The 12,730-nt window shown below is 42.2% G+C and overlaps 1 protein-coding gene across 2 annotated transcripts in view; it reads left to right on the top strand.

The window, feature by feature from the left end:
• The window catches only part of prdm5 (PR domain containing 5), an 80,758-nt gene extending 68,234 nt beyond the window's left edge, over positions 1–12,524 (top strand). For both annotated transcript variants that reach the window (XM_034701931.1, XM_034701923.1), the window contains exons 15-16: positions 3,454–3,558; positions 9,315–12,524. In XM_034701931.1, the coding sequence (XP_034557822.1) occupies positions 3,454–3,558; positions 9,315–9,479 (270 nt within the window). In that variant the 3' untranslated portion in view covers positions 9,480–12,524. The remainder of the gene's footprint in view (positions 1–3,453; positions 3,559–9,314) is intronic.
• The last annotated feature ends 206 nt before the right edge of the window (positions 12,525–12,730 follow it).

Below are 12,730 nucleotides of genomic sequence, written 5' to 3'. Positions count from 1 at the left end.
TCAGCCAGACTTGTCAAAAACAGCTTCCCAAAGAGTGACACTGGGAACAAACTCCTGCTATCTGCACACTTCTCACTTCTCCTCCAGTCTTTTAGGTGGCACCGCTGTTTCCCCTGACACACCCACACACACATTTACACACACACGCACACACACTCTGAGTTTTTGGTACAAACACACCCACAGTGAGATAGCTGCTTTGACTGACAGTGAGGCGGACCTCCAAACGGCACAGAGGAAATGTTCTTTGGTAAACTGATGAGGTGTGGAGACAGAGGAGTGATACCCTACAGCCGCAGAGAGCTTTCGCTCTGATATATGTTCAAAGAGGTTTTCTGCGCCCTGTTTTCCTTTCTCCTTTCAGGAATCCATGTGGTTTTGATGGCCCCTACGCCGGTCATTTCCTCCTTACTGCAGGGGCCGTACAGTCTTTCATTTCATATCTTCATGAGCTCCCAGGGAGAACACCGGGTGTGAAGTGAGAGAGGGGATCAGTCTCTGAGAATGAGTTAGAGCGCGGCAGAAAAATACGACCGAGACAAGTGTTTATGTAGCAGAAAGAAAAACATGTCACGGTGTAAACGCAGCTTAAAGAATTAAAGAACTTAGTTTTAAAATCCTAAACCTGGTCTACCATTAAATCCACATGATGTAAAGTCAGCTCATGTTCTCTCTATGGACTCTGATCACTGTACGTTTATTATCTTATGTTGAATAAATACAGACATGCTCTGTGCTCGTTTGGCCCCTGAAATATTAATCCAACACAATTTGAATCTTATATTCTCCTTCAATTTTTTAAAGTTTTGTACAGGGATGTAATTCTTCTGAATAAATAGGACATTTCATATTGTCCAGCCCAGTAAGGTGAACCACATCAGTTATTAAAATACATAAATGTACATCATAACTATGTAAACATGTTATTTTGCTCTTGATGTCTTGCTATGCGTTCTAGTACTTTGGAGTTCCTTTATTTATTTATTTATTTAATATTTATTATTATTATTATTATTATTATTATTATTATTATTATTATTATTATTATTATTATTATTATTTTACAGATATGTTTTTTTTACATATTTATATAGATTCTTTTATTTAATATTTATTATCATTATTATTATTATTATTATTATTATTATTATTATTATTATTATTATTATTATAAAATAAAAAAATATGTAATGTGAATTTCAGGACATCTACGAGCTAAAATTTGAGCTAATGCTACGTTCCCATGTTTCCATATTTATTTTTCCATTATTCTTTATTTATTTATATATTTTTTAAAATTCTATTTAATCTTTATTTAAGCAGAAACTTATTGGGATTAAAAATCTCTTTTCCTAGCAGCAGCTAGGAAAAGAGACAAATGTTTCCATCAAACAAAGAGCAGCATTCATACAGAATAATGTAAAGACTTAATTATATATATAATTATAATGATAAAATTTATGTTTCTGTTGAGCTTGAGCTCATCCTGTTGTCTTAAATTGTCATCGGTGAGCCATGTTAGCTGTCTGTATCTGTAGAGCCTTCCTCAAAGACTGGCATGCCGTTGGTAGCCAGCTAACTGAACAAATAACAACGTTAATGAAATATGATACATTTCTAATAAGCTCTTGTTTCTGTGTCTTTGTAATGAAGGCTGTAACCAGCTTGATGTCACAGAGGCCCAGAACTTCGTAGGACTTAGTAAACCTGTGCCCTCTCTCTCAAATTCAATTAAAAAAATTCAATTTGCTTTATTGGCATGAACAAAGACATGTTGTTGCCAAAGCACATACGATTTATACACATACATTACATATATATTCATTACATATTATATATATTACATATTTTTATACGCATTAAAACAATGGTGTCACCCATACAGCATATCTCAATGTCCTCACTTGATGCGGTATGCTCATAAAACCTTCACCTAAAATCAAACACCATGGGATGGTGCGTCCCTCAGGCTGTGACAGGCAGACACATATTTAGCAGCCAGAGGAGCTGCTGACCCTTCCCCCAGGAGAACTGACAGTTTCTCTTCTGGGGTTAATGTTGGGAAGTTTGGTACCATTTTAGTAATTTCCCTGTAGTGGGAATCTCTTAATAAAGAGAACTTGCTACAGTGGAGGAGGAAGTGCATCTCTGTCTCTATGTCCCCTGTAGAGCAGTGAGCACATAGACGCTCCTCTCTGGGCAGCCATGTCTGCCTGTGTCTCCCTGTCTCTACAGCTAGCTGGTGGTCACTCAGCCTGTATTTGGTCAGGATACGTCTTTGTTTTGTATCTCTGACACTGTACAGATATTCAGATCATTTATAATCACGGTTTAGGGTCAAATAACAATTCATTCTACTTTGAGTCTTTGAAGGTTTCTCCAGTGTTCTAAATAGAGATCTTTGGAGTGCTTCATGATGAGTTGTGTTTTGGATCAGTGCTGATGGGAGTCTGGCTGATTAGCTTCCTCACCAGCTGACTAAGGGGACAGTTTTCAGGGTTCAGCTCTTGGGTTTTTAGTGCTTTAAATTGAAGTGAGTCTTTCTCTCTATTTGGCATGTGCAGGTGCGAGTAAATTGCTTTGGTGACAGGGATGCTCTGTCACTTAAACTCTCTTTCAACCCCTCTTAGTTTTTCAAAACCAATATTCAGTCAAAACTTACAGAAACAAACAAGTCCATTCCTTCAATTTAGCATGCGCTGAATTATTCTGACACACATTTTAAAGGTTGCTTTTAAATTGGTCGTTAAGGGGGCTTCAAGCTGAGGAATCTTTAAGTGCTGCTGTAAGAAATGTTCAACCTTTATTCAAAGCGGTGTGCTGCTTTAAAAAACAAACTGTGATTCAGTTATTAGAATTTAAAAAACAACAAACAGAAGACGTTCAGGTTCAATTTAGTGTCTCACTGATACTCCTCAGTAAGACCTCAGAGGCTGCCAGCTGAGCTGCCACTTCCTTTAGCTCGACTGTTTTCTCTCATATCTCAGATGTTTGTTGAAAGATGTTGTTAATAAAAGCTGACGTGACTTTGAACAGTAAGAAAGTTATGACTTTAGGCTGTCAGGCAGGTTTTCAGATTATTTCCACTTTGATTTTTCTGTATTCATAAAAAGTTTAATGATATAAAACTTATCACAGTCACAATGAAGGTCGTTTTAACGCCAAGCTGTGGCGTGAATGTTTGTGTGTGTTTCTCTGATATTTCCACATCATGTGTTTTCCACTGTGCTGTTTGTTTTCCCTTCGTGCACATGTGTGCGTTATTACTCTGCTGTTAGCCATAATGGACACAAATGGACAGGTTTGGTCCATATGTGATCAAACTGGGGACACATTGTGTTATGTATTGTTGTTGACCTCTGTGTGTGTGTGTGTGTGTGTGTGTGTGTGTGTGTGTGTGTGTGTGTGTGTGTGTGTGTGTGTGTGTGTGTGTGTGTCTTTGTGTTTTTGCAGGAGAAGCCGTATAAATGCAGCGAGTGCAACAAAGCCTTCAGCCAGAAACGGGGGCTGGACGAGCACATGAGGACCCACACAGGAGAGAAACCTTTCCAATGTGACGTGAGTGATCCCTGCATGTGTGTGTGGGTGTGTGTGTGTGTGTGTGTGATGGCACGAGGCCAGATGTGGAGAGTTAAAGAGGGGTTTGGGGGGCTCAGTTAGAGGCAGATAGTGATCTTGCTTCTCTTGAGGGGCCAGGCGGGCTGATCTCACGTAAACACATTGAGAGGATCAGAGGCAGAAATTACCGTCTGCTTATAATGCTGCAGGAGAATAATTACTCTCAGAGACTGGGTGTGTGTGTGTGTGTGTGGGTGTGTGTGTGACAGAAGATGTTGTCCATGCGAGGAGCAAACTCTTTGAAATCTGTGTTTTATCACCGCTTAAAGTTGGAAACGTACATGAAGGGCGATTAACACAGCTTTTTCTGCTTTTTGTTTTAAAAGCCTCGACTGCTTTTAGAAATCTCCTCAGTTCAAAATCAACTTTTCAATCTGAAGGTTTAATTATTCATCCAAAAGGATTGCAATGTTTTTATTCTAGATCAAAGGTGCTCAAACTTTGAGGCACACCTCCCCACACACGCAGAGGGATTGTAGGCACAGACATGTGACATATCTGTTCTTTGACATCAGGGGTGGAGAGAGGGACAGGTGCAGACAGCTGTTACAAAAACAACAGGTATTCAGTAATTGCAGTTTAAGATACTCATCATCATGTTCAGACAATTACAGTACTTTTATCATTCCTGAGTCATGATTTAAACAAGTCACAACTTTTACACAGTGTGACTTCCACTTTCTTATTGTGTGCTTATTGGTGATGTTCAGGGTCATTAGACAAGAAGAGGTTACAACTTGTTGCAGCCGTAGACATAATTTGTCTTTCATTGATGCCTTCAACTTAATTTCATGTGCATAAAAAAATAATTATATGACGCATCGTGAGAAGCAGTTTGATCGACAACCAAGAACACGAGGAAGTAATCATGACAGTCCAAACCGCTCTTAAATTTGAAGACAGTTTGAGTCCAAACATCTCGTAGCTTTATGACACAATCAAAGCAAGACATATATTCCACACCAAATGTTCAACACCCAAACAAACATGACCTCGCCTTGAGTTGTAAACGTGCACGAACCTCCGTGAACATTCTGTCGTCCATCCATCCATCCATCTTCTTCCGCTTATCCGGGTCCAGGTCTGGGGGCAGCAGCCTCAGCAGGGACGCCCAGACACTCCTCTCCCCGGCCACTTCCACCAGCTCTTCTGGGAGGATACCGAGGCGCTCCCAGGCCAGCTGAGAGACATAGTCTCGCCGGCGTGTCCTGGGCCTTCCCCGTGGCCTCCTCACAGTCGGACATGCCCGAAACACCTCCCCAGGGAGACGCCCAGGAGGCATCCTGACCAGATGCCCGAACCACCTCATCTGGCTCCTCTCGATCCGGAGGAGCAGAGGCTCTACTTTGAGCCTCTCCAGGATGTCTGAGCTCCTGACCCTCTCTCTAAAGGCTGATTTATACTTCTGCGTCTCCCCTACGCAGCAGGGGCTGACGCGGACATGAGCACCACATACTTGTGCGTCGGTGTGTCCGTGTCGCGCAGCAATTCTCCGCCGAAACGCCTGAGGGCAGTGCGGTCTCTCTGAGAGCCGGCCGCCTGCTTCCGGTCCCGCTACGATCTCTGTTTACTTTTCCACAGAGATTCAGAGCGTGTTATGTTAATCTACAGCTGATACATGTTGCTGTTTATCATACAGATATGATTACATGAAGAATAGAGAGGAGGAGATGAAATACACGGCCGATGTGCGGCCGATGTCCGGGATCCCGGAAGTGCTGTAAATGCGGGAAAGACAAAGCCGCCGAGCGGACCAATCACAGAGCTTGTGGTCCGCGTCGGCTCTACGGGGAGTTACATTTTGGAGGAGGTGCACGTCAGCTACGTGCGTAGGCCACGGCGTAGGTACGGGAGCTATGCGGACCCCCGGCGTAGGGTACGCCGTTGATTCAACGCAGAAGTATAAATCAGCCTTAAGGCTGAGCCCAGACACCCTGCGGAGAAAGCTCATTTCGCCCGCTTGTATTCGCGGCATTCTGTCGTCGTTGTACAAAACCACAGAATCAGCCTCCTAATCATCGTCACTGAAGCTTCACCGGAAAGCCTCTCCCTGTGACATCCAGCCTTCATGTGGATGCTTCCTCCAGCTGTGGGGGAGAGAGGTCTTCATGTAAATAACTCTGCGCTCATCAATTGAAGATAATAGAAATAACATGTGGATTTTATTTGGGGTTTGGATTTTGAGGCAGACGAAATCATCACATAGTTCCAGGAACATTTTCCAGACAGGCCAGAGGGTCTGTTTGAGCAGCGTCAGTCACACAGACATTAGAAACGTTGTAGAAGCATCCAGAAACATCTGTGCCGCGATGAGATGAGGAAGCCTGCCTCTCATCGGCTCCTGTCTTTGTTTCACTTTATCCGATATCGAACATTGTGCTAACTCTGGATCAGATTTGTAGATTGTTTGAAGAATATTTAACGCCCGTTTGATGCCGAAGCTCCGCAGTTATCAGCCCAGAACCATCGAGACAAAACAAATCCTGGAAAAACAGATATTTTCTAGTCAGAGTATGAAATAATGTCACAGGAATCTTCTTATTTTAGCAGTGATTTCATTCGCTCCAAAAGTCTTTTATTTCTGGCCACAGATGCAGACTGTCTGTGAGATTTTTATTTCATGGCGCTGCAGCTCTTCACAGATGGAGTGAGGGGGACACATGCTGTGATCTTCAAGCCGTGTGTTAAACTGCAGCTGAACAGCAGCCAGAGGCGGATTACGGTGATTGATAGAGGACGATGGAGTCATTTGTACAGTGTAAAATGGCTCATTTATGATGGATGTTAAGTTGCGTACATTCCCTCCCGCTGGTGAGGAAAAAAAAGATTCCTGTCTCAGAGGTCCACAGCGTGTGATTTACATATCACCCAGAACTCTGGCTGTGCCTGGGTAAACTTAATGGAGAGGAAAACTTGGGTAAAGAATCTTTTCTGCTCGGGCTGTCCCGTCTGAATCAGCGGATCAGATCACAGCAGAGAAGATCCAGAGTTGACTTTATTTTTTATTGGCTACATAATTTATCTCACAAAAAGGATGCCAGAGCAATGGCAGAGCAGGCTTTCTACTGAACATGTCCTAAAAAAAACCTACGTTTTCTCAAGGTTTTATCATCAGCTGAATCCTCTGACTCCAACTCATTCATGAAAAACTAAAATCAATGAATTAAAGCTCCAGTGAGGGACTTTTAGTTTGTGTTGATTTTGGCGCCCCCTGTGGACAAAGTGATGCAGCTTATCTCTTTGCTCCGAGGGGAGGGAGGGGGAGATTAGATGGGCTGTTTTCGAAACGGCGTGCTACATACTACTTACTAATGTAGTAGGCAGTAGGTATTGCCTACTACATATTGCGTTTGAATTTAGTATGTAGTATGACTGCTCTGTACGATCTGTGTTGCAGTATGCTGGGTCAGACGTCACTGGATTTCCGGTTTCAGAAAGCGGAAGTAAACAACGGCGAAGCTGATAGAGAAACTGCTTCTTTAGCATCCACTTATGATTTAAAAAGTTAGGAAGTGGTTTATATTTAATTTAATAACTTTCACAGCACCCAAAAATGGATTTCCTTTCGTTAAAAAAAGAAGGAAAAAGAAAAAGCGGAACGAGCGCTGTGCATTGTGGGAAACAGTACGTGAGGCAGACCAGTGTTCATTTCGTCAACGAAATTATGACGATAAATGTTCGTCAACGACTAATTTTTTCATGACGAAAACGAGACTAAGACGAGCTCAAGTGCATCACTGATAATAAAAACTGACGAAAATATGTTTAGATTTCGTTGAAAGACGCAGATCAGTCCCTCCAGGATTTCGCGGGATTTTTTTGTGATTGTTGCGGCCCAAAAAGCCTGATTTTGCGACAGCTTTTTGAAAAAATTGCGGTGAAAGTTGCGATTTTTTTATTTATTTTTGCTTTTTCCCCCCAATAACATCTCAGGGGCAAGTAAATACGCTAAATTACAGTTGTTTTTAGAAAACATTCTTGATGTGACCACTGACTGTATTTTGATTCTCTTGATTCACAGAAAAATGCCATGAAAGGTCTTTATTGCACATTTACGACGGTCCCTAAATGCACCTCGCAGTGACAGAGGCACTTGACAGGCAGTTCACGCACTCTGAAATGAATCTGCATCTTTGATGACTAGGAGTTGATCAAAACTTACTAAATGTGTCTGATGTATCACCAAACTGGAATAAATCAAGCTGTAGACGCAGAGCTTTTTACGGCGAGAGCGGCAACAACGTCAAACGTCAAATAGTAAACAGACGTCCCCCGGTTGTGTCTTTGTCACTAACACACACCGGGGGTAGAAATCATCAATGAAGATGAGACAGATGCATGGAGGCAGGGAGAGCTGGTTCATAAAGCACACCTGCTGCAGGTAGAGACCAAGCTAACACTGAGCCCCTCAATCTATAAATAACAACGTTGTCATCATCACTTGTCCTGCTGTCCATTCTCTTCACCCGTTCTCCATGCATGTTTTGCTGTTGAAAAGTGCCGATCAAGTGAGGACTTATGGTCATGTTCCAAGGAAGTGAATTGATGACAAAACCGATGACGTACAGGGGCTGAGATTGAGGTAATTGGTCAAAGTTGCGATGATTTTATAAAATTGCAAGGCCGCGAAAAAATCACGCTGATTGGTTGAATTTGCGTTGATAGTTGCGATCGCGAAATCGCAACTTCCTGGAGGGACTGGCAGATGCATTTCAGAGTGCCGTGAACTGACTGTTTCTCATGTGCGCCTGTCACTGCAGGTGCATTCAGGGACCGTCGTAAATGTGCAATACAGTCCTTTCATGGCATTTTTCTGAGTCTAGAGAATCTAAATACAGTCACAGTGGTCACATCAAGAATGTTTTCTTTTGACTTTTTAGCAGGGCCAGGCTGAATTATTTAACTTAAGATATTACACAAGCAAAAGTGTTAAAGGAGTGAAATGTTGACGATTTTAACACTTGGTATAACCCTGATACCAATATCTGATCAACTACATGAATTATTTAAAGAGTGAAGATGTTTCTGCAAAAATCAAAGACTAAAATGTTTTGAGTTTTCGTCGACTAAAACTAAATTAAGACTAAAAAGGGCTGAAAAGACTAAAATGTGACTAAAACTAACAGGCATTTTCATCTAAAGACTAAGACTAAGACTAAATCTAGAATAGCCGCCAAAATTAACACTGAGGCAGACTGGTCTGATGCATACTGAGTCAGTAGAAATCCGGGTAGTTTTGGCATACTGCAGATCTTGCTCTTGTTCACATACTACTACAAATCAGTACGTAGTGCTGGTATAGTGGGCGGTTTCGAAAACAGCCATGGAGTCCTGAGGAAATGCTACATTCAAATTCATGCTAGTTTTGCATGACTACCAAACCTAGCTTTAACTATAATTTGATGCTTACTCATAAAAACATCCTGACATTTCTTGAATTGAAAGAAAAGCATTTAGCGATGCATGTTTTACAGTCAGGTTGTCATCCGGCTCTTTGATAAACTTTGCTAAACATGTGTCATTAATATAAAACCTGAGGCTCATGGCGCTGAAGTGTGAATTAACGAAAGCTAACAGTTGTCCTCTTTTGTTGTTGTTGAAAAGCCGGACGTAATTCAGCCTGACAGCCGGGGCACGGCCCTGTTATTTGCTGTAATCGCCGCTCCTTAACTCCTGTGTTTGTTTGTGCTTCTTAGGTGTGTGACCTTTCATTCAGCTTGAAGAAGATGCTCAGCAGGCACAAGCTCACACACAACCCTAACCGGCCCATGGCGGAGTGCCAGCTGTGCCACAAGAAGTTCACCAGGAACGACTACCTCAAAGTGCACATGGAGAACGTGCACGGGGAAACAGAGAGCTAAGAAGCCGGGTCTGAAGAGAGTTATCTGATGCTTCAGATAAAGCTCCGTCTCTGCCTTTACATACTGTATATGCAGATGGCTAGATAGCAGAGACTCTGTTATTAAAGATACATACATGTAGAATATGGGAAACATTTGGGCGAGTGTTTCATGATGGAAACATGGCTGTACATTTGTAATGTTTTTGTCATACTGTTGAGATATTGTTGGAGATATGTTGGAGCAGAGCCTCTCAGTCTGCTCACAGAAACGTCTGACCTTTTTTATAAACTTCAAACCGGTGTTACTGTTCAAACTGTTCCAGACAGACCTCTTCCTCTGTGACACTCTCTGACCAAACATACTGTACACGAGTCCAGGGTCCCTAACTGAGAACACCTCAGACCATGGATTCACAGTCAGTACCTCCCAGTCCTATCTGAGACAGTCTCTGTGTGCTGTCCTTCATTTCTTTGAAGTATTTATGTGTCTCTTTGTGGTTGTGTTTGTCCTCTTGTGGTGTCTCTGCATCACTTCATCAGTGCTCTAAATCTCTTAAAATCTCCTTTTTCCTCTTTAAAACTCCTTGTAGTCTCTTAATGTCATCATGTTTATCTTTGTGGGTGTTTTGTGTCTATTTGTCATCATTCAGGCTTTGTTTTTAATTGTGTTCCATCACTTTTTAATTGTGTTGCTTTATTCCACATTTTTTCCAACTCTCTCTTTGAACTTTTGGTTTCTCTTTGTGCATTCCTTTGTGTTCTTTCTGGTCATTTCATCATTTATGTCACATAAAGGTGCAGTGTGTAATATTTAGCAGCAGCAGAACAGACTGTAGAAGTGGAAATGAAGTATGTCTAAATCGCTTTTATCTGCCTTGTATATTGACAAAAGAAGAGGTTCCCCCTTCCACGGTGGCAGCCATCTTATACCGCCATCTTTCAGACAAACTACCACAGGTGCTAGCAGGTACACGTGATCGTATTCATGCACAGGTTGGAAGATGATGAAGAGGAAGAAGAGAGTGGTTGTCGTGCACAAATGTATGCTGTAGACGTTTTTGATGGTGAAAATACTTGACATACGGAGGATCATACTCGCAGGAGCTTCTTGTCCTTTAAGGCTGAAAGGAGGGGTGCTCATCACCTGGAGGGGTGAGCAAGGGAGCGTTTCAATCAAGTGTCTGACTGTTAGCTGTCACTTAATGCACACATTTCTGGACACTGTACCTTTAAAGCTGGGGTTGGTAGTCAGATTTAGATACACTTTTTGTTATACTGGTTAAAATGATCTTTATGTCCCGATGGCGATCAATACATAATGTGTTCTTAAAAAAGAGGGGAAAAAAAGCTGCTATCTACAGCCGGAGTAAACCTGGGAAAACACCAACCTATCACCGTTTTTGGGGTCCAAAATTATAAACCAATCAAATCTCATCCTGCTGTTCTGCCCGCCTCCTGCGTGTACATTTCCTCAGCGTGCACTTCCTGTCCCCTGCCTTTATTTACTGCCCCTCTCGCTCGACCTCGGGCCTGTCCCCTTTGACCCAATGAGGTGCTTTGCTCAGGACTGTAGTCCGGATCAGAGTCCAAAAAGCTCTCACCACGGGTCCGTCCGGACGCTGTAGGGATGACGAGCCGATTCGTGAACACGTTGATCTTTTGCCGTGATCACGCCAACTAACAAAGCAACAATCAATGTTTGAATGAATGAAAAACTTCTCCTCTTGTCTCTCCTCTCTCCCGCTCACACACTCTCCACCTCTCCTGATGCCTTCACTGACCGTCAACACTGTAGGAATTAAGAACATCTACACTGAACACGTTTAACAAACAGTAGAGCTGTTACAGTATTATATATGTGTTATAACTTTTCCCCTGATATCGTGTCACCAGTACAACTGGATAATGCTAGCATGACAGTTGTGAGTACTAACAGCAGCCATGTTTGTTTGTGTTTTTAACTTTCACTATGATAATGTTTTGGTGAGGACCAGTTTTGAATCAGTCACCATCATATGGTCACGGGGGCGTCGTTTTGGAGGAGCTCGGAGGGGAGGGAGGAGGGGTTAGACGGAGTCCTGAGAACTCATGTATCTTCAAATTCATGCTAGTTTTCCAAGACTACCAACCCCAGCTTTAATTCTTTGTTTTACTTTAGACTCTGTTCCCTTATGATCCTCTCTTTGTGTTTGCTTCATGTCATCTGGTGCTCACATATTTTTCTCATGATGTGGTTGTTAATGTGTGTTTGTGTTGATTATATGTCCTCACTCTGACTTTGCATCAACAAAAACTAACAGTTACTGTACACAGATGCTGGTGTAGAACCCCCCTGAGCCCTTCAGTCCTCTCGGCCTGTGCCACAGAAACACGCTCTGTCACCCATCCACACCTGAGACCAAAGACCTTTCAGCACACTTTCCTACTTTAACCTCTACCTGATTCTTCCATGTGTACACCTTACTGTTCCATTTTACACCTGCTCTGTTTCCAGACATGCTCAATATTTAGATTATGAGTCTTAAAGCGTGTTATTTCACAAGAGAAGGATTGATACAGGAAGAAATATCCAACTAGAAATTATGAAAGAGCCCATCAAGGCATGGTTTTATTCCAAAGTGGCTAAAAAGTCACTCTGTCCAAAGAAACTTTGCAAACCTGTGCCCATGTTGTTCTGTAGAGCTGATTTAAACAAATGTAAAATATGCCTGTGTCAGCTTTTACCATGTATTTAAAAAACCTGTACCCATAGAACCATGTTTTTGTTTTAAGTTGTAATCTGGTAAACAGATTTGAAATGTTTTGATGTTTGTATTTAAGTCGTGATGAAAGAGTTCCTTCATTTCGCCCTGTCGGGTTGTAAAGTCTTACTGTGTCTGCGTCCCAAACTGTATCAGGGACGGACAGAAAATCCAAAGTACTGTGTGTTTACTTCAGTGATGAGCTGTTGAGTCTGTTTTCATATGAATGGCCCAGGGTTATTGTGCCTTACAGTGTGTGTTTACATTCGTCTTAATCTTTGTTCACTTGTATCTGAATAGAAGTGCAATCCTGTCCCGTTAAACCTGTTTGCTGCCTCATTTCCTCGCCTCTGACTGATGCTCATTTAGCTGCTGTTTATTCTGCATGTGTCGACTGTGAACCGTCGCTTCACACGTTTATATTTTGAAAAGTAGAAAACCTCATCACCTACCAAACATCCACTTCCTCCGCTCGCTCTAATTACGTGTTTGTGATCTGTTGACGTTGGGGGGGGGCGGGGAGGAGGGG

This window comes from Notolabrus celidotus, chromosome 2, assembly GCF_009762535.1.
Source record: "Notolabrus celidotus isolate fNotCel1 chromosome 2, fNotCel1.pri, whole genome shotgun sequence".
Taxonomy (NCBI): domain Eukaryota; kingdom Metazoa; phylum Chordata; class Actinopteri; order Labriformes; family Labridae; genus Notolabrus; species Notolabrus celidotus.
The sequence above is the reverse complement of the archived record's forward strand: the minus strand, read 5'-3'. Positions and strand labels throughout refer to the sequence as shown.